General features: G+C 46.0%; 1 protein-coding gene across 6 annotated transcripts in view; it reads left to right on the top strand.

Annotated features, from left to right (window-relative positions):
* The first annotated feature begins 100 nt into the window (after positions 1 to 100).
* Positions 101 to 24,817, top strand: part of syt16 (synaptotagmin XVI) — a 32,631-nt gene continuing 7,914 nt past the window's right edge. For 2 of the 6 annotated variants that reach the window (XM_072677337.1, XM_072677336.1), the window contains exons 1-3: positions 15,113 to 15,962; positions 20,264 to 20,476; positions 23,217 to 23,539. In XM_072677337.1, coding sequence (XP_072533438.1) covers positions 15,626 to 15,962; positions 20,264 to 20,476; positions 23,217 to 23,539 — 873 coding nt within the window. In that variant the 5' untranslated portion in view covers positions 15,113 to 15,625. Of the gene's footprint in view, positions 335 to 13,548; positions 13,804 to 15,112; positions 15,963 to 20,263; positions 20,477 to 23,216; positions 23,540 to 24,817 lie in introns of those variants that run through there. The other 4 variants (XM_072677341.1, XM_072677339.1, XM_072677340.1 and 1 more) reach the window with 4 other exon arrangements.

The raw sequence follows: 24,817 nt of genomic DNA, 5'->3' as shown, positions 1-24,817 counted from the left end.
CAAATGAGCGTCGCGTAGCGTCCAATCGCAGCTCCACATGCAAATGAGTATGTAAAGTTGCGGCTGAACGGTTCTGTGGTCGCTCTCGCCGGAGAGGGCGGGGCTGTGCTCGCCGCTGTGGTTCAGTGAGGGGCTGGAGGAGAGGAGAGGACCCTGCTGGGTTCTACCGCAGTCAGAACAACAGCCTGGAGCCGGAGAGCATGCGGGACCAGAACATCCAGTCCCCACCGGCCTCCTGACCAGCAAGCACCCCTAACACAGGAGCTGTACAGCCGGGGAGCGGAGTCCGGTCCAGTCCACCGGATCAAACCAGTCTGAGCGATGGCCTCTGACAGTGAGTACCACCAGCATCACCAGCATCACCAGCATCACCTTATTAACACAGGGCTCTGATGATCTGCATGACTTGGCAGAAATGATGGGCGGGGTGTAATTATCAGCTTCTGATTGGATCGTGTGCCGGACAGCCTAATGCGGTGCATCATGACAGCAGCAGGAGGGAGTGTGTTATATATATGTGTGTGTGTGTGTGTGTGTGTGTGTGTGTGTGTGTGTTTTTTCAGCACATCTGTGCACAAACAGTGCGACTGTGTTTAGCTCGAGCGCACGAGGCACTGCCCCCCTTAGCTCTGCACCGTCAGTCAGTAATGGTGTCTTAACTAGTGTGTGTGTGTGTGTGTGTGTGTGTGTGTGTGTGTGTGTGTGTGTGTGTTGCATTCTTAAGATACTTTAACTGCACAACAGTGTATATTTGCAGTTCGGTCGGAAGAGGTCGCTGGACTCTCTCTCTCTCTCTCTCTCTCTCTCCACCTTCTCCACGCCCCCAAATGTACATAAACCACGCCCACTAGAACACGCCCACTTCCAGTGCTAAATGCAAGGGCTACTTCTGGAAGCTAAAAGGCTAAAAGCTAGCCATTTGGAGGCTAAAAAGGCTAAAAGTTAGCAATTTGGAAGCTAAAAAGGCTAAAAGCTAGCCATTTGGAGGCTAAAAGGCTAAAAGCTAGCCATTTGGAGGCTAAAAAGGCTAAAAGTTAGCAATTTGGAAGCTAAAAAGGCTAAAAGCTAGCCATTTGAAGGCTAAAAGGCTAAAAGCTAGCAATTTGGAAGCTAAAAAGGCTAAAAGCTAGCAATTTGGAAGCTAAAAAGGCTAAAAGCTAGTCATTTGGAGGCTAAAAAGGCTAAAAGCTAGCCATTTGGAGGCTAAAAAGGCTAAAAGCTACCCATTTGGAGGCTATAAAGGCTAAAAGCTAGCCATTTGGAGGCTAAAAAAGGCTAAAAGCTAGCCATTTGGAGGCTAAAAAGGCTAAAAGCTACCCATTTGGAGGCTATAAAGGCTAAAAGCTAGCCATTTGGAGGCTAAAAGTTAGTCATTTGAAGGCTAAAAAGGCTGAAAGCTCGTTATCTGGAGGCTAAGAATGCTAAAAAGGCTAAAAGCTAAAGTTAGTCATCAGGAGGCTAAAGAGGCTAAAAGCTAAAGCTAGTCATCAGGAGGCTAAAGAGGCTAAAAGCTAAAGTTAGTCATCAGGAGGCTAAAGAGGCTAAAAGCTAAAGTTAGTCATCAGGAGGCTAAAGAGGCTAAAAGCTAAAGCTAGTCATCTGGAGGCTAAAAAGGCTAAAAGCTAAAGTTAGTCATCAGGAGGCTAAAGAGGCTAAAAGCTAAAGCTAGTCATGTGGAGGCTAAAAAGGCTAAAAGCTAAAGTTAGTCATCAGGAGGCTAAAAAGGCTAAAAGCTAAAGTTAGTCATCAGGAGGCTAAAGAGGCTAAAAGCTAAAGCTAGTCATGTGGAGGCTAAAAAGGCTAAAAGCTAAAGCTAGTCATGTGGAGGCTAAAAAGGCTAAAAGCTAGTCATCTGGGCGAAGCGTCGTTCAGGGAAGGGCCGGCTAGTGGGCGCTCCATTGAGGGTTCTGAGGGAAGCGGTGAGGCGAGTGGGTGCTAGGCTAGTCTATGCTACGCTACGTAGCTCCTGTGAGTTGCCACAGTGCCATCAACCAGCCAATCAGAGCTACGTTTATAAACGGGGGAAACGGCGTGAGGTAAAATAACAGGGTGGTAAAACGGCTCGTCACACACTTACTGCACTATACGTCCAAATGTTTGCGGACACCCCTTCTAATGAAAGCATTCAGCTGCTTAAGTGGCACCCGTTGCTGACACAGACGTGCAAATGCACACACACTCACACACTGCATGTCTAGTCCTTTCAGAGAAGTACTGCCAATAGAATAGGACCCTCTGGAGCAGATAAACTACATGAACCTACAGGCATCATGCTGCCTAATGACAGGCGTCTATAGAGAGCTATAAAGCCCCCCAGGAATTGAGCTGTGGAGCAGCGGAGGAACTGTGAGTGTGGGGCCACCTCTCTTCCCTTGCTCTTTAATGGGCCTGAGATTTCTGAACTCATTTCCCCTCACTGCTGAAACGAGAGTAATCATGGTCCATTTATAATGAATGATGTGATGCGAGCGGTAGGCTGCCCTGTCACAGCACGTTAACGTTGCTCTCAAGCCCGGTTAGTGAAGCGCTAATGGAGCTCTGCAAGAAAAGGCTGGGATGAAGCCACTTAGGCTCTTAACAAGTCTAAACGTGTACCAGTACCACTGTCCAGAGTAGGTTCTGATGCTGATACTGAGAAATCTAAACCATAAACCAGCTACACGCTATTGACAAAAGTATTGGGACACCAGCTCCTTCATTGCTTCTTCTGACATCAAGCGAATTAAAAAAGTGTTGATCCTGATTTTCTTGGCGTAACTGTCTCTACTGTCCAGGAAAGAAGTAGAAGCTTTCTACTAGATTTTGGAGGAGCTGTGAGGATTTGATTGCATTCAGCGACGAGCATGGTAGGGAGGGTTAGGATTTTGGATGGTCACCATCTCACCTTATCATCCCCAACTCATCCCAAAAGTACTGAATGGAGCACCACCATCCATCAGTTGTTCCAGAGAACACAGTTCCTCCACTCCTCCACGGCTCAATGCTGCTGGGGGGCTTCATACCCCTCTAGCCCACGCCTGCCGTTAGCCAGGATGGTGCCAACAGGTTAATATTTGTCTGCTCCAGAAAGTCCTACATGCACTAGACATGCTGTGTGTGTGTGAGTGTGTGTGCATTTGCACATCTGTGTCAGCAACAGGTGCAACCAAAAGTAGCTGAATGCTTTCATTAGAAGGGGTGTCCGCAAACATTTGGACAAATAGTGTAGCTCTTCAGATGGTTATCCAGCTGAAGGCATACCCCAACTTGACCAAGCTGGTCACCAAACCCCTCAAACTGGTTGACTACTTTAGTCAAGCTGGTCATACTGGTAGACCATTGTGCTCAGGCTAGTTTGGTCAGGTTGGTCATGCCGGTAGTCCAGCTAAACTGTCCAGAACTGGCCAGACTTGGGTTAGGGTATTGGTCCACAATAGAAGAGCTGTAGGAACATTGCTCATGGTAGGTTGCATCAGGGCATGCTGTTTTCGCTGTCTGCAGTGCGTCGTCTAAGCGTTGTCTGAGTACAACATGCTTGGTTTGTGAGGATTAGCTGCTTTACCTGCATCTGCCAACCAGTCCAAACTGAGTGACCAGTGTGGTCAAGCTTGGTCAAGATGCTAGGCAAGAGCTAAGCTAGGCAGTTTAGCTCGGTAGACCTGCAAAAAATACGCCATGCAGGACCTCTCCAATGCCATCTCCTGAAGGTCAGCTGAAGTCTGGCCTGGCTCCATTTAATAAAGCTGGACTGCTTCATCAGCCTGTGGGTGATGATACGGTGTGTGTGTGTGTGTGTGTGTGTGTGTGTGTGTGTGTGTGTGTGCAGCTTTCTGGATAATGAATTTGGCTGAATCGGGGCTGAAGAGTGTTCCGAGTGTTGCTGTTTCCAGGGAAGTCTGGCCTATTTTCAGGCCTATGTGTAATTAATGGATGCTTCTCTCTGAAGCCAAAGTGTGCAGTGTGTGTGTGTGTGTGTGTGTGTGTGTGTGTGTGTGTGTGTATGTGTGTGTTGCCGCCCTGCGCAGCAGTGACGATTATACAAGTGGATTTTCATATCAAAGGCCCTGCATCTGTAGAGCCCCCCAGCAATTTGTGCTCTAGAGCAGTGGAGCAATGTTGAGCTGAATGCAATCAAATCCTCCTGGCAGCAATGTTCCAACATCTAGTGCAAGGCCTTCCTAGTAGAAGAGGTTGTTGCCACAGTAAAGTAAATAAACTCACTGTAACTCCCTATTAGGGCTCCTGATTTCAGAAGAAGAAGCCCCCTGAGGAGCCCCCAGAGGTGTCCACAGACTTTCTCAGAGGGGGTGGTGCTGGGAGAGCCTCTGTGGTCTAGCTCTGTGGTACTGAGTGCAGGGGTGTTCTGTAAGCACAGTAGACGAGTAGATGGGAGAAGATGACCTGGAAACATCTCAGCCCAGCTAGACATGATGCAGTATGAGCTTTGCTCTAATGGACGTCTAATGGTCTCAGTGTTTGGCTGTGACTAGGTTTTTGGACTTGCTGCACTCGCGCTCTTGCGTTCTCTCTGCCATTTCTCTCAATCCTGGATTCTCATCCATGTTTAATAGGTTCTGACTGGGGTGGAGGGGGGGGGGGGGGTTGGGGGTCAGATCTGTATGTAGGCCATGGCACGACCAATCGGGAATATCGTGTTTTTTTTTAAAAATGAACACATTCATAAGAGTCAGAGTTCTTTACAATTTTGGGGGGGATGAGGGTTAGGGTTAGGGTTACCTGGGTGTAGTCACCATGACTACAGCACAACCCACCGGTGACCCTGCACGAGTCGTCTGAGCTTCATATGGAGTGTCTATGTCATATGAAGTAGGACACGCAGTGTCACTGATGTGAAGCACCAAAAGGCCCTCTTGTGGAGATTCCTTGAGTGAGTTACACTGTACGTCCAAATGTTTGTGGACACCCCTTCTAATGAATGCATTCAGTGAGTTGCACACGTTACTGACCGTTGCTGATATGTAAATGCCTACACACACACACACACACACACACACACACACATATACACACATGTCTATTCCCTGTAGAGAAACACTGAGCATTGATTTGGGGATTTGGAGATGATGAGATGGGGTGGTGGTGGTGGTGATCATCCAACATCCTGACCTCATTTTCGCTCTTGTTGCTGAATGCAATCAAATCCTGACAGCAATGCTCCTTCAAAATCTAGTCTGAAGGCTTTCTACACACATCATACAATGCTGGGGGACCTTATTCCCCTCTAGACCACGCCTGGCATTAGGAGGCATGGTGCCAATATTCATGCTTCTCTGCTCCTGAGAGTCCTATTCTATTGGCAGTACTTCTCTGCTGGGACTAGACAAGCTGTGTGTGCCCAATGGGTGTCATTGGAAGGGGTGTCCACAAACATTTGGACATATAGTATATATTGTTAGTATATATTTGAGCTGGTAAACAGAAAACGAGAGAGAGAGAGAGAGAGAGAGAGAGAGTTCAGTGTGATGCTCGCTCGACCATTTAAGAATCATCATGTGCTCAGACTGATGATCTGCTGCTGTTGGGAAACGGGAGCTCTTTTGTCGGTCCAGACCCGAGCAAACCGCATCGCGTGCCGCAGTCTCATGGCTTTCAGAGCCGGTCCGTCAGCACCTCGTTACGGTTCTCCCTCCCTCTCTTCCTTCCTCTGCAGAGAGTCTGATTAGAACAACAGCAGTGCGCTGTGATTAGGCCGGAGCGGGGGAAACCCACCGCGAGTGATGACACGGCCCGTCACTGGAGTTTGTGCTGTGGAAGTCTGTTACAGCCAGTGTTGGAGAAAGGAAGTGTGGGGCCATTACGGGGCCATTACGGGGCCATTACGGGGCCATTACCTCCACCGGTAGTGCTCATAGTCTCCGTAAGCGGGTTCACCCGAGAACCCAGTGAGAGATCATCTAGCTGAATATCGAAGGTGCTGGACCAGCATGACCATTATGATCTCACACTGGTCAGCCAGTAACACCAAGCTGGTGGATCACCATGGAGCTTGACCAGCATGGCCATCATGACCAATATGACCAAGACTGTCAACCAGCAATCCCAAGGTGGTTGACCAGCATGACCTTCATGACCATTATGACCATGCTGATTGACCTGCATGAACAAGGTAGTTGACCAGCATGATCATCCTGACCAGAATGACTACGCTGGTTGATCAGCATGACCATGATGACCAATATAACCACCCTGGTAGATCACCATGACCAGCGTGGTCACCATGCCCATTATGACCTAGACGGTCATCCAGCAACCCCAAGCTGGTTGATCAGCATGACCATCATGACCAGTATGACTACGCTGGTTGACTTTCATGACCAAGGTTCATGACCAATTTGACCATGCTGGTTGACCAGCATGACCAAAGTAGTTGACCAGCTTGTCGTCCTGAACAGCATGACCGTGCTTGGTTGACTACCATGACCAAAGTGCTTGACCAGCATGGCCATCATGACCATTATGACCAAGACGGTCAACCAGCAACCCCAAGCTGATTGAGCAGCATGGCCATCATGACCAATATTACCATGCTGGTTGACCTGCATGATGGTAGAGAACGGCATGACCAAGGTATTTGACTAGCGTGATCGTCATGACCAACATGACCACACGTCAGACATAGCATGACCATGCTGTTCATCCTGGTCCACCAGCATGACCAACATCTTGACTGGTGTAACTACACTAGTCAACCGGCAAGACCAAGTCTGACCAGACTGACCAGCCTCACCTCACTGGACAACCAGCATGGCCGAGCTGGTCCACTAGGATGAGAAGCCGGATAACCTTTGAGACACCACAAGACAGAGAAGGTGAGGAGAAGCAGGATAGGAACCTTCCTCAGTCAGAGGGGTGTTTGGGCCTTAGGGCAAAAGTGTGAGGACTCCTGAGCAAGGGTGTGGCCCCTGAGCAAGCTAAACAGGATGTCCCCTCAGACGGGAGCGAGAAAGTTGACTCATGCTTTCATTAAGAAGCTCTGGGAAAAGGAGGGACGGCAGAGTGCTGCTCTGGCTCAGAGGGTGAGGCTCCGTAGACGAGCAGAGTAACAAACCAGCTTGACCAGCTAGAACCTTAAAGACGGCGGGCAAAGGCAGGAGAACGTCTTCTACTGAAGAGTTTGGGGCGCTGGATCTTGGGTCATCGGGTTCTGGAGATTATGGCAAGGAGATATCGAATGGATCAGTGTGGTCTGCCTGGGTCGAGGAAGGAGCCGTCCGTGTCCACTCCCAGCAGAACCCGTAAGCCTTCTGGAATACTTCTCTCAAGTTTAATTGGTTTCGCTGTCTAAAAGTTTGTAGACGTCTGCTTCTTTTTTTTGTAGGCAGTTTTTTCCCCTTTGGCAGTGGTAACAGCTTCGACTCTTCAGGGAAGGCTTTAGAAGGCACTAGAAGTTGGAAAATAGCTGTCAGAATTTGATTGCATTCACACACAAGTAATTTTGACATTTCTCCTATATTATAAATGCAGTAAATAGAACTTGTGCTTCTTCTGCTGCCAAGGGGCAAGTGTATGATAGCCGGGTCTCCGGCAGTACTGTTGGTAGGCCATCTGCTGAGCAGTAGAGCGCTTGGGTAAGGAGCCGTCAGTAGGTGGAGCCGTTGCTCTAATCTGGAAGGAGTCTTTCCTCAGACTGCAGAAGTGTGGAGACTTGTTTCCTTTGTAGAATCAGCTTTCTGATCAAATCCTACCACCACTGCCACTGCTACTGCTACTGCTGACATTACTGCTACTGCTACTGCTACTGCTGACATTACTGCTACTGCTACTGCTACTGCTGACATTACTGCTACTGCTACTGCTACTGCTGACATTACTGCTACTGCTGACATTACTGCTACTGCTACTGCTGACATTACTGCTACTGCTACTGCTACTGCTGACATTACTGCTACTGCTACTGCTACTGCTGACATTACTGCTACTGCTGACATTACTGCTACTGCTACTGCTGACATTACTGCTACTGCTGACATTACTGCTACTGCTACTGCTGACATTACTGCTACTGCTACTGCTGACATTACTGCTGACATTACTGCTACTGCTGACATTACTGCTACTGCTACTGCTGACATTACTGCTGCTGCTACTGCTGACATTACTGCTGCTGCTACTGCTGACATTACTGCTGACATTACTGCTACTGCTGACATTACTGCTACTGCTGACATTACTGCTGACATTACTGCTACTGCTGACATTACTGCTACTGCTGACATTACTGCTGACATTACTGCTACTGCTGACATTACTGCTGCTGCTACTGCTGACATTACTGCTGCTGCTACTGCTGACATTACTGCTACTGCTAACATTACTGCTACTGCTACTGCTAACATTACTGCTACTGCTGACATTACTGCTGCTGCTACTGCTGACATTACTGCTACTGCTACTGCTGACATTACTGCTGCTGCTGACATTACTGCTACTGCTACTGCTGACATTACTGCTACTGCTACTGCTGACATTACTGCTGACATTACTGCTGCTGCTGACATTACTGCTACTGCTACTGCTGACATTACTGCTACTGCTACTGCTGACATTACTGCTGCTGCTACTGCTGACATTACTGCTACTGCTACTGCTGACATTACTGCTACTGCTGACATTACTGCTGACATTACTGCTGCTGCTGACATTACTGCTGCTGCTACTGCTGACATTACTGCTGACATTACTGCTACTGCTGACATTACTGCTACTGCTGACATTACTGCTACTGCTACTGCTGACATTACTGCTGACATTACTGCTACTGCTGACATTACTGCTACTGCTGACATTACTGCTGACATTACTGCTACTGCTGACATTACTGCTGCTGCTACTGCTGACATTACTGCTGACATTACTGCTACTGCTGACATTACTGCTACTGCTGACATTACTGCTGCTGCTACTGCTGACATTACTGCTGCTGCTACTGCTGACATTACTGCTACTGCTGACATTACTGCTACTGCTGACATTACTGCTACTGCTACTGCTGACATTACTGCTACTGCTAACATTACTGCTGCTGCTACTGCTGACATTACTGCTGACATTACTGCTACTGCTGACATTACTGCTACTGCTGACATTACTGCTGCTGCTACTGCTGACATTACTGCTACTGCTGACATTACTGCTAACGCTGACATTACTGCTGCTGCTACTACTACTGTTATTATTACTACTGTAATTAGTGCTACTACTACTGTTATTACTACTACTGTTATTAGTGCTGCTATTACTACTGTTATTACCACAACTATTAGTGCTACTACTGTTACTGTTATTAGTACTGCTGCTACTACTATCATTACTACAACTGTTATTACTAATACTGTTATTAGTGCTACTACTACAACTGTTATTACTAATACTGTTATTAGTGCTACTACTACTACTGTTATTACTAATACTGTTATTAGTGCTGCTACTACTACTGTTATTGCAACTTATGTTATTAGTGCTATTACTACTACTGTCATTAGTGCTACTACTACTGTTATTACTACTTGTTATTAGTGCTATTAAAACTACTGTCATTAGTGCTACTACTACTGTTATTACTACTTGTTATTAGTGCTATTAAAACTACTGTCATTAGTGCTACTACTACTACTGTAATTAGTGCTACTACTACTGTTATTACTACTTGTTATTAGTGCTACTACTACTACTGTAATTAGTGCTACTACTACTGTTATTACTACTTGTTATTAGTGCTACTACTACTACTGTAATTAGTGCTACTACTACTGTTATTGCAACTTGTGTTATTAGTGCTACTACTACTGTTATTACTACTACTGTAATTAGTGCTACTACTACTGTTATTACTACTTATGTTATTAGTGCTACTACTACTGTTATTACTACTACTGTTATTACTACTCCTGTTATTAGTGCTACTACTACTGTTATTACTACTCCTGTAATTAGTGCTGCTACTACTACTGTTATTAATGCTACTACTACTGTTATTACTACTAGTACTACTGTTATTAGTGCTACTACTACTGTTATTACTACTCCTGTTATTACTACTACTACTCCTGTTATTAGTGCTACTACTACTGTTCCAGTTACTCTGAACATTTAAACAGGCTCAGATACAAAACAACAGAAATAGAAATAATAATATACGCAAGTAGCGAGTTTTATTATATACATAGTTATAATATTACATAATAAACTATAGTAATATTCTGTTATGTTATTTATGTGGAAATGAACACATTTCAAGCACCTTCTTCAGTAGAGTTTAAATCTGTGTGTGTGTGTGTGTGTGTGTGTGTGTGTGTGTTTCTGTCTGTGTGTAGGAGACCTCTGAAAAGTAATGATAAACATGCAGATCGATGTCCAGTTATTAAAGAGCTATGCTACCATGGCAACATGAGACCTTTAGAGAGAGAGAGTGTGTGTGTGTGTGTACGTGCGTGCGTGCGTTTAACATGGATGAAGGCATACATCAGCTCTTACAAAAACGTCGAGCTGTTTCCAAGGAAACTGAGTACTTCATGTGCTTTGCAGAGATGTGTGTGTGTGTGTGTGTGTGTGTGTGTGTGTGTGTTATTTTGAATCTGTGTGTTAATGTGGGCGATGACAAAGTAATTAAGACCATCTTGTTTACTTGTTTACTTTAATGTCAGCTTCCACTGGTTAGAAATTAATGTAGTAATTAATGTTGGGCAGAATGGACAGTACTGTACTCGGGGTCCCAAACAATTAGCCTGTGGACTCCAGCACACACACACACACACACACACACACACACACACACACACACATACACTTTTCTCTGTATTGCCAGTGCCAATGTCTGGTCATGCATACGTTTTCTATAGGTACCCATGTACCAACATGTGCTAACATCTATTTGGAAATATACAAGAGCTTGTAAATAATATAATAATAGTAACATATATAAAATTATTGGATGTAGCTCCACCATCCATCAGTCCAGAGAACACAGTTCTTCCACTGCTCCACAGCTCAATGCTGGGGGGCTTTATACCCCTCTATGGCATTAGGCAGCATGGTGCCAATAGGTTCATGTAGTTTATCTGCTCCGTTTATCAGTCCTATTTTATTGGCAGTACTTCTTCACAGGGACTAGACAAGCTGTGTGTGTGTGTGTGTGTGTGTTTGCGTGTGTTTGCGTGTGCATTCGTACATCTGTGTGTGCAATGGGTGCAACTAGTAGCAGATTCTCAAGTAGCTGAATGCATTCCTTAGAAGGGGTGTCCACAAACTTTTGGACATGTAGTGTGTGTATATATATAAATAAATTATGTGTCTATATAGCATAAATTATAATTAATAAAATATATATATATATATGTGAAATTATATATATCTGAACAAACACACCAGTGTAAACATCGCTGCCCTTCCTACACGTCTTCACGTGTACCTGAGCGGGCCGTGTTCGGACTCGGGCCTGTGTGTTTGTGCTCGGGCTCGTATTGACCGGTTCTAGAGGAGCTCTGTGGGCCAGCGCACGCCTGGGTAAGCAGGTCGATCCGTGTGTTTACAGCCTGCACACTTCTTTAATAGATGCACGTTTGCGTTTCAGACAGCAGGCCCGGGCCGAGTTCGCGACCAGTTCCGGTGGGTTCCGAGGGTTCCGAGGGTTCCGAGGACCGTCCGTCTCACCCCGGGGTGATTTCACAGGGTCAAGCGGGGCCGCTGAAAGGGGATTCAGTCCCTTACGCTGGATTCTCTCGCGGGAACCCGGAGCCTGAGGCTCGTAGAGGCGCGTGGGATGATTCGGGCCTTGTTCTTCCCTCCCACTCTCACTAACGCACACCTACACAGGCTCTAGATCAATGCGCCGCTGAGACGCACACAGGAGGACCTGTCAGCGCTCCAGGACTCCTTCTCGCCGTCTCTTTATGATCTAAACGCATTCACGTCAGCTTTCCTCCCCCGCCGTGTCCCTGGCACACAAACACACATGCACGCTATTACCGCTAATACTGTATGTATGAGGAGAGGCCTAGGTGAGATCAGCACCCACACACACACAACGTGTCCACGTAAGGAGCTCTGTGTGTGTGGAGGTGGGGGTGGTTGAGTAGAAATGGCGCTTGAAGGGCCCTTCACTGTGCTCTTGCATAAGGCTGTATTAGCCCGGCTCTCCAGCACCCATTCACTGCTAATAGCATTCAGCCCTGCTGCGTTCCCAGCTGACGCTCACTGCAGTTTGGCCTGAAGGGAGAAATGAAATGAAATTCACATGATTTTAGGTTTCCCGAGATGTATTTGATCGGCCAAGGCGCGTTTCCTGTCCGAGTTGTGCTTCTTTTGCCGTTTAGCGCTGGAGCTCCAGGGCTAGAGAGATTATTAGCATGTATTCATGAAGAAAAACAAGCGGTTGACTTTACTAGGCTGCTTTAGCCTTTAGCGTGCCGTGCTACACTAAAAAAAGTTACCTCAACTAAAACTTTACCTCAGATGTTGCTGTTTTTCCAGCGCTGACGCTAATTTTGCCTGCTGTTAGCGTTGTGCATGCTAGTGCTGCCCTCAGAATAACACAGCACTTATCAGCACTTCGCTCTGGCTGGGTCTCATTAGGTCAGTCGTACCCACGGCACTGTCCAGAGCCTGTCTGTGGACGTGTTTCTATGGTTTGGAGGCGTAGTTACCAACTGGTTTTGCTAACAGTGTTAGCCTGGGGCAATGCTAACAATGCTAATGTTAACCTGGGAGGGAAAAAGGGGGACATATCTTGGTTAGATTCGGAGTAAAACGCTAAAGTAACGGACGGTCAAACACCTGAAATGTTTTAAAATTGTGTCCAACTAGCGGAATATTGCTGGAACTACGTACGAGGCCGTAGGATGGAAGTACGCAGTACCTCACCGGCACTGTTACTGACTTGGGTGGGGTTTACGGGGGGTTTACGGGGGGGTTCGGGGTTTTACGTTGCAGTTTTGATGCGATTTGACACTCACAGACCTGAGCATCTGACCTTTTTAGAGCATTTAGCTAGCTAGCTAACTAACTCTGATTAAACTGGATTAAAAAAAAGTGTATATTAAATATAACATTAAATACAACCGGTGGTCCTATGGTCATAGTGACAGGGCCTTATTCTGCTGGACCACTCAGGGGCCGTATCTCCAATGGACCAATAGAAATCCTCCCGAATGAAATCGTTTTCCATTGACAGTTACCAGGTTTTCCCCTGTCCTGTAAATTCAGCATTTTGGAGATACCAGTTTTTCATTGGACAGAGACGAAATGCTTATTCTGTGGTATATCTTGTGTATATATATATATATATATATATATATATATATATATATATACGATCAAAAACCTTGTATATCCTTTTTGTTTGTTTGTTTGTTTGTTTGTCTGAATCTTCAACGCAAACAGACCAATAAAAATGGCCTGAATTAGCATATATTAGCATTTCTTATTTCTTCGTATTTCCTAATAAAATGAGCTGCTTTATTTACTAAAGTCCTGCTCGCTCTGTTTGTGTGTGTATCTGTCTATGTGTCTATGTGTCTATGTGTGTGTGCGTGTGTGTGTGTGTGTGTTGAGGTTGCATGGCAGCGTGGTCTGATCCGTGTGTCTCTGTGTGTCCTCTCTCCCCCGCAGTCACGCCCGAGGCCATCGGCTTCCTCTCTGCCGTCGGCGTCTTCGTGGTGCTGCTGGCCATCCTCTTCCTCTTCATCAACAAGAAGCTGTGTTTCGCCCGCGTGGGGGGGCTGCCCTGCTTCGAGCATTCCGGCCGACGCAAGCGCAAAGACCGGGCCGGCGTCCACCAGGGCCTGGGTGAGCTGGCCTGCCTGTCCTGTATGTGCAGTTGAAGCCTGGCCGTGCGGTTTATAATAAGTGCAAAAGATCATGTGAGAGATCGCGAGCATGACCTCGCCGAAATTTAATTAATCATTAATGTTTTATGTATTTCAGCGTGATCACCTCTCATATTTTAAAATCCCTGACCCAAATCAGCCTTTTCATTATTATTATTTTAATTTATTTTATTAAGTTACTTTATTTATTTATTTTTATTTTCATTCATTTTTACATTTTTATTTATCTGTTATTTCCATTAGCAATCATTGATATGCAGGTTGGGTAATTGACGGCCCAAATTGGGGAGGAAATGGGTGAGTTAGACCTTTTAGGACACACTCTTAGGACGTCTCCCGAGGTTAGGATGTTGTGTCTGGGGAAGGGGTGGCTTCAAGTAGGCTCAGCGGTTTCGAGCTCCGGGCTGTTGATGTCAGAGGGGTGTGGGTTCGATACCCGGGCTCAGCAAGCTGCCACTGTTGGGCACTCTTGAGCAAGGCCCTTCACCCTCTCTGCTCACCCTCCCACCGTTCTGGGTGTGTGTGTGTGTGTGCTCACTTTCCCCCTGTTCACTAGTGTGTGTGTGTGTGTTCACTACCACAGATGGGTAAAATGCGGAGGACACAAATACGTGCACCCTTGGCTCACTCTTTACCTGCTGCTCTGGGAGCCGTCTGCCGTTGCTAGCTCTGAGCTAACGCTAAGCTAAAGCAGCGCTATGCTAACGTACTTCTGTCCCGCAGTGGCAGAAACCACATCATCCAGTCATTATTAAAGGTACGGGTGTCCTGCTTTGAGCTCTTACAGCTGGACATTGCCAGCTTGATTGCCATGTCAGACGCAAACTCACACAGTGTTGAAACCTGAAACTCTGTCACGGGTTACGTAGTGCGACACACACACACACACACACACACACACACATTCTGTGTAAAGAGAGGGAAGTGCCCTGCTGTGGTATTTCTAGCCTGTGCACCTCCCTTAGCAAATAGCACCCAGTCAGTCATCCAGCCCGTCAGTCAGTCAGGTAGTTAGTGCGTTAGCCAGCGTCTGGAATACATCCATCACTCTCTCCGGAACACCTTACGAGCGTCATCTCCCAGCTTCAGCTTCACGAAACCTAGGGACTGGTGTGATTACAGCCATGGACGGAGGTGGTCATCACTAGTTATCGCTAGGTATCGCTAACAACTGCTAGGGGGAGTGTACAGCAGTGTGGAAGACCTGGGCTGCGTCCCAATTGCATACTACACACTAATACTATAAGGTATGGACTATGTACTAATCTTAAACAGTGCAGGTTTAGAGGGTTAGCACACAGAATAGTAACGTCCCGACCTATTTACTACCAACAGGAAACGATGAAGCGTCGCTATGCCAACATACGTCACTGCAAGTTCTCCAGCCGCCGTCCGACAGGCGCTTCATTGCTAGCCGCCATTTTTTCCGAATGCCGTTTCTAGATGTGCGTAGCTCCTCACTTTCCGTTGCACATTGCATTGTGGGAGAACAGTGTCCATCGTAGCCACACTCAAAAACGGACCAGTTCTGAGCATCTTGGATATTTAAGTGTACTCCACTTGGGCAATTGTATTTATACTACTTAGTTGTTATTAGTGATTAGCATGCAATTGGGACGCACCCCAGGATTCTTTCAGGCTCTCCGTTAGCTCATATTAGCTAGCTAAAGCTAGCCTTAACTTTGCCTGGTTGTAAAAATCCTCACACCGCAAGAATCGCTCAGTACAGAAGTAGCTAGTGCGCTACAGAAGTGCTTGATTTGGGACACAGCTCAGGTTTTGGTCACTGAGAATTGCCCAAGATGACCGACTCCTCTCCATCAGGAGCTGCAGCGATCTCCGCCTGGTTCTCTCAGTTCTCCGACGCCATAAAAGACTCTTTTCTAAGTCTTGGGCCCAAACCGGCCTCTATCCCCAAGTCGGACCATGCCGAGGTCACAGCAGAGGGCGGATCTCACCTCGATACCGCATCTATGGATCCTGAGGAGAGGCTCTGGGCTCTGAAGGACCAGCTGGCACTGCGAGGCCTGGGTAGTGGGTCTGAACCCGGTCCTTTGGAGCGCCTGACGCCCATAAATGAAGAGGCAGAGGAGCTGGAGAGTAAAAGAGGCGGTTCTGGTTCGCCCTGCAGCAGCACTGGTGAGAACCCACCCATGGGTTTGATGGTCAAGGTGGTTGAAAAGCTGGTCGTCTAAGTGAAAACATAAAGGGTATACAGGGTACATAGGCTGGTCAACCAGCTCTTGGCCAGCATAGTGTATGTTCCATTTAATTTTGGTCCTGCTTGGCCATGCTGGTCAGCCAGAGTGGCCATGTTGGTCAACCAACTTGGTCTGTGGTGGTCATGCTGGTCAAACAGTTTGGTTATGCTGGTCATTCTGGTCAACAAAAGTGACCATGCTGATCTTGCTGGTCATATTGGTCAACAAAAAGTGGCCAGCAGGATCTGCTCTTTTTAATACTCTTGATTTCAGAAGAAACAATGAAGGAGCAGGTGTCCCAATACTTTTGTCTATATAGTGTATGTGATTGTTCATGAGATCAGTGAGTTTAATCCAGTATGGATTTGCAGTGGATAGTTTTTACAGTTCAGTATCAATCTCTGTGGTGTGTGTGTGTTTGTGTGTGTGTGTGTGTGAATGAGTAAGTGTGGAGGGTTTAACTGCATGTGTGTGTGTGTGTGTGTGTTTACTTTCTGGTGTGTTTGGTTATAATAAGTAAACTGATATGCAGAGAGAACTCCCACCCCTGCAAAACAAACAGCCGGCTCAGTGTACACACACATACACACACACACTCACCACACACCGTCCCCTCTGACACACATCCCTAAAGCCTTCACACACACAAACGGAACATCTCATCTCTCTCAGTAATCAAAGAACAGCCTTTATTTACACACACACACACACACACACACACACACACACACACACACACACACTCGTATCACTCGCTGTCAGTTCTTTCATTCGTATGTATGTCAGTGTGTCCACATGTCCTTCTGCAGAGTTTTTAGTGAGGGTGTGATTACTCCAGTATGAATCTGTGCATTTTACAGTCTGGACTATGTGCATACTTTCTACAGCCTGATAGCAGTTACTGTAGTGTATGTTTCATCCAGTATGAATTTACAGTGCATGTAGTTTTACAGCCTAATACTAATAACTGTGGAGTGATTTTAACCCAGTATGAATCTGGATTATGTGCATACTTTTTACAGTCTCATAGCCATAACTTTGAAGTGCGGCCAATCCAGCATGAATTTACAGTGCATGTGGTCTTACACCCTAATAGTACTAACTGTGGAGTGATTTTAACCCAGTATGAATTTACAGTGTGTATATTTCTTACAGTCTCGTAGCAATAATTGTGGAGTATGTTTAATCCAGTATGAATTTACATTGTGTGTACTGTTTGCAGTCTCATAGCAATAATTGTGGAGTGATTTTAATCCAGTATGAATCTGCACTGTGTGTGTAGTCTTACAGCTTGAAAGTACTATCTGTGGAGTGATTGTAGTTCAGTATGAATTTACAGTGTGTGTATTTCTTAGAGTCTCCCAGCAATAATTGTGGAGTGATTTTAACCCAGTATGAATCTGGACTATGTGCAGGCGTTGTACAGCCTGATAGCTATAACTGTGGTGTACATTTAATCCAGTATGAATTTACAGTGCATGTAAGTTCTACAGCCTGATAGCAATAACTGTGGACTGATTTGAATCCAGTATGAATCTGCGCTAAGCTTGCAGTTTGTACAATCTGATCGTAACATCTGTCTAGTGAGTTTACTCCAGTATGAATTAGCAGTGTGGGTAGTATGTACAGTCTGTTAGTAAAAAAAGTTAAACCAGAGTTAAACATACAGTTAAACCAGTATGAATCTGGGCTACGTGCTCAGCTACTTGCTGTAACACCTATATTTCTCCAAATTTCATCCAAATTTTGGCTCCTTCAGTTTAGCGCTGGAGCTACCAGGCTAAGGTAGCTAACAAACACTCAGTAGTCATAAATACACCTCCACATACCTCCCTCAGCCGGCTCAGACCGCGTCCAGCTCTCTTTTAAGGTGCTGAGGACTCAAAATAAGCACTTTCCTCCTTGTCGTGAAGAGTCAGGGCTCGAAAGGGAGCAGCACTCCAGCATGGAACAACACACAGCACAGCTCTCGGGAATCGTGGATACACACACAAACACATCACACAGCTTCCTGGGTGAGCTGATTGGGTTCAGTAATCAATATCTTTATCAGCCGGGCAATAAAAACAGCCAGCCCTGTTTTCAAAGCTCGCCATTGGTCATCCACCACATCCACCACTCTGCTTTATTACAGATGGAGGACAAGGTAGGCTCAGCGGTCTGATGTGCTGATGCTATGGCGAGGGGTGCCGCGTTGCCATCAGCAGCCAAAGTCTAAGAGAGCACAACTGGCCGTGCTCTCTCTCTCTTTCTCTCTCACCAGGTGGCGCTCTCTCTCCTCGTCACTCTGTTAGCTGGTGTTCATCGGCTGGTGTCCATGTATCGGAGGAGTGTTGAGGGTAGGGCCAGAATTGGGGGTAGGGGGGAGAGGGAGGACCTCTATGCACATAGTTATGAATGGTGCTCGCTGGACGGCTGTGGCATCACAAGGGATACCACTTGGGATCCCCAAGAGAGCCAAAGCTGTCCGCAATTGTGGTCAAATTTGCTACCAGACTCGCCTACTCAATTGCTAGGCCCGCCTACCCCCTACACATGAAACCTGCAACCGGCCAGCAGAGGCGCTAGAGGGGTGGGTGCTCCACTTTTGAGAGACGTTGCGCTGTCCATGGGTTCTGTGGTCAGGTTTTGCTGAAGCTGCATGTTTACAGTGTGTCCTCTATTAAAGGGAGTGTGTCCAGAAGCACTGTGCCAGCAACACACACACACACACACACACACACTCCCTCCTCGTTTCTGTACATGCTAAGAAGCCTGGGCTGGAGTGCAAGGCTTATAGCAGCGCTTGTTTTAAAAGGCTCTTGAGGAAGCCGGTCAAAGGAAGATGAAGGTGGTGCTTTCACCAATCAGTCAGCGGCCACTCAGCCAGTGGGCGCAGGGGAAGGGTTGCCGCGGCAACCGAACATTTGCGCGGTAAAAAGAGAAGGACGCAGGCAAAAAAACACTTGAGTGTGAGGAACAGGTAACCATGGTGACCGCTGCTGCTCAATGCAGAGCCACTTGGGTGTATTCGGTTTGTTTGGTGGGTGGGTATGTGTGTGCATGTATAGAAGGTGAAGTGACAATACAGCATGAAAAACAAAAAAATAAAAAAAAATATATAAATATAATATAAATATATTTGTATACTTGTAAACTGTGGAGGATCCTTCCTCGAAGTCCTTCAGTTATGTACATCAGTCCCACATAACATATCCAGTATATATATATATAGAGAGAGCTTGTGCTGTATGGTTCTTGAAACTTTGTGAATCCTTTAGAATCTTCTACATTTCTGCATAAGTTTGACCCACAAGTCCTAAAAGTATCTGAGAAGAACCAAATCAAACAAATGAGACATAAATATTAGACATGCTTTTTAATTAATCGAGGAAAATGATCCATGATTACAGGCAGAACAACGAGTGGCAAAAGTATGTGGACTTTTAGGATAAGCAGATCATTCGAAGAATGTGAAATTAGAGTCAGGTGTTTGAATCCATCAATGGGGCGATCATTAGGTGTGAGAGGGTGGCCTGTTTGATTGAAAGAACAGGGATGGACCTCCAGCAATCCACAGTCAGAAAGGTTGTGTACAAATGGAGTGTTCGACCAACAAATATCACGCCAAGAGCGAGTGTGTAATAGTCCACAAGGTCACAAAAAAAAACCCTGAAGTAATAGGTAAGAACACGGCATTCCAGCCTAAAAAGCCTCATCCCATCTGTGAAACATGGTGGTGGTATTATCATGGTTTGAGCCTGTTTTGCTGCATCTGGGCCAGGACGGCTTTGTGCCATCGTTGATGGAACAATGAATTATTTTTAATTATGAATTTTACCAGCCAGGACAACGTCAGGATATCTGTCCGTGAGCTGAATCTCTGAAGAGCATGGGCCATGCAGCAAGACAATGACCCTAAGCACACAAGTGGTTCTATCAAATGATGGTTAAAGAAGAGTAAAGGAAATGAATGCAGAAATTGATTGTTATATATATATATATGTATATATAATGCTTTCTTTTTATTCATATTTTATTATAATGTTATATGTATATATATTATTCATATTATTTAAAGTTATTTATATCTATTAATATTTCTCTCTCTGTCTCTTGCTCGATCTCCTCCACCTCTTCTCCACCCTTATCAGCCCATTGCCTCTTTTCCATGTAAACGTACCTGAATGACCTCAAATCCCTCTGTTTTGGCCTCTTCCCCAACGTTTCCTGTCTGTGTGTGTGTGGGTGTGTGTTTAGTGAACAGTTACGGAGATGATGGTGAGGTGACCAGCTCCTCGGACAGCGAGGACGAGATCGCGAAGCGCTTCGAAATCTCCGTCTCTCGCTCGCAAAGCTTCCGCTCCGGGGTTGCGGAGGTCGAGGCCCAGAGCGCACCCAGTCGACACCACAAGTTCAAGCGACTCCTGCCGGACCAGGAGGAGGGCAGCACTGAGCCTTCAGACTGCGAAGGTACACACATATACATGCATGCATACACACACACACACACACACAGATTTGTTTTTGTGCCATTACAGGACAGCACCTTTTTCCACAGCTTTATTATTTTCTGCAGATGATAATGATGATGATGATGAGCACCAGCCACACCACAACCAGGTGCAAGCCAATGTGAGCCAGTGAAAGGGCCAGTTTCACATTAAAATGAGTAGATGGGTTATAAGCATGTGAGAGGTAACAGATCCTCAGAGTTCTCCGAGGACTTCAGGAGAACATGTGCCGATGTCTCTGGCATGTATCAAGCAATTTACGAAGAGCTAATCTAAATTTAGATGTCCACAGCAGGAGAAACAGTTACCATAGCTCCATCATCTTTTAAACCGATCGCCAATTTCAGCCCACGAGCAAACCCCCCCAAAATGCTCATAGACCTCTCTGAGAACCCTGAGATCCTCTGAGATTACTCAGATGTGGTCTACAAGAGGAAGGAAGACTCCTCTGGCCTCAAAGAAAAACCATGAGTCTGCAAAAAAAAAGTGCTCTGAGCGAGGGACGAAACCTTTCAGCACAGTCCCAGATGTCTGGCAATGTCCAAGAACCTTGAGTCATTTGGAAAATCCGTCCTGGAGGTAAAGCAATCTGTGGGCGTATTTGTGGTTGACTTATGCAGTCTAAAGCCCTAAAGTATTCAACCCCCTTCAAAGTCAGAATCAGATCTGGGCGTTGGACAGCAGTATTAGGTGATGGAAGGTGTTTATTGTAGAGGTCAGCTGCAGCATCGATTGCTCTGTACACACTTGCCTGGGTCGTCGTTCCCCACCATATTTCTGGATGCTGGTTGTTGAGGAATGGGCAGTGTTAGCTTTGCACCATGCAGGCCAGTTGTGTGCAGAGCTTTTGATATTGTTGACTGGTGCACCTTCAATCCAGTCTTGGTCACTGAACTCTGCAGCTCCTCAAAAGTGATTGTTGGCCTTTTTGTGACCTCCTATACAAGCCATTCATCGCTTAAATGCCACAGCCTAGTTGAATATTGTTACTGACCATGTGCATCCCTTCACGACCACAGTTTAGCATCTTTACCATCATCTCTCCAGCATACGTAGAGCAGTAGAACATCTTCGGAATGTGGTAGAATCAGAGATTCCCAGCATCTGCAGGAATTGTGGGACGCATGGATCATGCTAGCATGGACCAGAATATCTTGTGGAATCCATGCCATAAAGATTTGGGAGACCCCACCAAGTGTTAGTCGTCGTGTTTCTAATAAAGTACCCAGCCAGTGAATTCCACCAGTAAATTTGCAATTGCTGATTTGCTTTGCAAGGCATTCTGGGATGCCCTAGTGGTCTATATGTCCCCTGTATTTTGAGACCCCCCCCCCCCCCTCCAGCAAAACAACAGCTGACTCCCCAGTTCCTTTCCTACAGAAAACAGGAAGATTGATTTGAAAGGCAGCCCGATATTATGAGAATTTTATTTTGGAGACTGTTGCCATGTTCTGTTACCATGGCGGAACTTATCTTCACCTTGGGTTGTCATGGCAACAGAGTAGTTCCACGATGATGAAATGGAAGAAATGGAACATTTTATTCCTTAATGGAGCTTCCATTCATAGAAAATGCAGCCTTGCCAGCGGCTTCCATTCAGCCAGTTTACTCGTGGACCTGCTTAAGGTTCAAGAAGTGTCACTTCAGCCCACAATGGTCACAGAATCCAGCTCACAATAATCCATAATGCTGCTGAGGAGGCGTGGGCTGCGTATTTACGTTCACGTTTACGTTTGTGCCATTTATCGGACGCTCTTATCCAAAGGTGCTTCACTGTTCGCTCAGAAGATATCCCTAGCTGGTGTGAATAGCAACCCTTTTGTGGACAACCCTTCTAATGAATGCAATCTTCCGCTGTAGGTGGCAGCCGTTGCTGACACAGATGTGCAAATTAAATACTGCCAATAGAATAGGACTCTCTGGAGCAGATAAACATGAACCTATTGGCACCATGTTGCCCAAGAGCCTCAAGCTATTGAGTAGTGGAGAACTATGTTCTCTGAAATGATGGTGGTGCTCCATCCCAACACTTGTGCAATCAAATCCTCACAGAAATGCTCCTCCAACATCTAGTAAAAAGCCTTCTTCGCTGGATAGTAGAGACAGTTACTCCAACAAAAGCTCCAAAAAAAGATGAACTCAATAAAAATAAGGGTGTCCCAATACTTTTGTCCATATAGTAAATGGAAAGTGGAGATGCTTGCTTGTCTTCTATACGTCTCGAAGGATGGTGAGTCCAGCCAAGCCACACTCAAAGCTTTAAGGGCTCTTTGGTACGGATCAGATAGTGACCATAGCCATCAGGTAGTGGGGGGCTGGCCTATTTTTTGGCTCTGTAGGCCAGCAACAGAAATCTGGGGAAGAGAGCAGGGAGCATGTTGCATGAGGTGGACTGGTAACACAAAAAAATGTTTGTGCAAGCAGTTTGCCAAGGCCGCCTTGAAGAATAGAATTGACTGGAATACATTTGTTGTGCAGCGCAGTTCCGTTTCCGATCTCCATCTGTGTCTAAACAGGAAGAAACTCACTGTAGAAGAATGTGTGCTACGTTTCCATCAGTCAGACTGAGAGGCAACTGAGAGGGCTACACATAAAAGTAGCTACATTCCCTCATTAGAAGTGATGTCTGAATACTTTTGGACACTTAGCATCATATAAGAGTAATTTCAAGCATATATCTGACCCATGTCTTCTCACAGAAGCTGACCGGGTGAGCAGACAGAGCTTCCAGGACCCTCTGTCCTGCCGAAGTCGTGAAGGGTCTCAGCAAAAGGAGAGGGACCCCCTGTCCCGGACACTCATCCAGCGACACTCAGCTCCCACTGATCCTCTGAGTGACCCTCTGTCCGTGAGAGGGGACACGGCCTCCATGGGCTCACAGGACACAGGGGATGGGTCGGACGCCCTTTATAGAGAGGAGAGGCAGCAGACTCCCCTGCCTAGTCTGGAGATGGACATGGCGCTGGATAACCAAGGTTATGACAATGAGGCCACAGACAGCTCCTCTACTTGGAGCCCTGAGGTACTGAAGTGTGTGTGTGTGTGGGTTGTGTGTGTATGTGTGTGTGTGTGCACGCATTTGCAAGCATGTACTACACCTACTGAAGGCTAGGGGTGGGGGTGAAGCTCCACTTAACATCTTTGGGATAAGTTGCAGTAGTGATGGAACACTTGTGGGATGAGTAGGGGTGACACAGCACCATTAAATGAATGCGTTTTCGAATAAGTCAAAGTGATTAAGCTCCGCTTAACATCTTTGGGATGAGTAGAAAGGATGACGCTCCAATGAACAACTCTGGAGTGAGTGGAGTCATGTAACTCAATTGAACACCTTGGGGATAAGTTGGAATCAATAAACTAAATTGAACATCTATGGGATGAGTTGAAGTGATTGAACTCCCCTGAAAATCTTTGGGAGGAGTTGAAAGAACAAAGCTGAACCTCTTTGGGCTGAGTTGGTTTGATGGAACTCAGTTGAACACTTGTGGGATGAGTAGGGGTGATGTAGCACCATTGAATGAATAAGCTTTGGGATATGTAGAAGTGATTAATCTCCACTAAACATCTTTGGGATGAGTGGAGTCATGGGACTCCATTGAACACTTTGGGGATAAGTTGGAATCATGAAACTCAATTAAACACTTGTGGGATGAGTTGAAGTGATGAAACTCCCCTGAAAAGCTTGGGGATGAGTTGAAATGACGAAGCTGAACGTCTTTGGGGTCAGTTGGTGCGATGGAACTCCATTAAACCCGTGTGGGATGAGTAGGAGTGATATGAATATGTTTTGGGATAAGTTGAACTGATGAAACTCTGCTGAAAATCTTTGGGATGAGTTGAAAAGACAAAGCTCTTTTAAACATCTGTGGAGTGCGCTGAAAGGATGAAGCTCCACTGAACTTCTTTGGGATGAGTTGGTGCGATGGAATTCCTTTGAACACTTGTGGGATGAGTAGGGGTGATACAGCAACATTGAATAAATATACATTTCGGGATAGGTAGAAGTGATTAATCTCCACTGAACATCTTTGGGATGAGTTGAAATGACAAAGCTGAACCTCTTTGGTATCAGTTGGTGCGAAGGAACTCCATTGAACACCTTGGGGATAAGTTGGAATCATAAAACTCAATTGAACACCTATGGGATGAGTTGAACTCCACTAAAAAAACTTTGGGATGAGTTGAAAGGACAAAGCTCTATGGAACACCTTAGGGATGAAAAAAGGGTACCAGAGCATCATAGATTTAACATCTTTGGGATTAGTGGAAGGAATGAAGCTCCAGTAAAAATGTTTGGGAT

This window comes from Salminus brasiliensis, chromosome 4 (genome assembly GCF_030463535.1).
Source record: "Salminus brasiliensis chromosome 4, fSalBra1.hap2, whole genome shotgun sequence".
Classification (NCBI taxonomy): Eukaryota; Metazoa; Chordata; class Actinopteri; order Characiformes; family Bryconidae; genus Salminus; species Salminus brasiliensis.
Note: the sequence above shows the minus strand (reverse complement) of the source record. Positions and strands in the feature narration are given on the sequence as shown.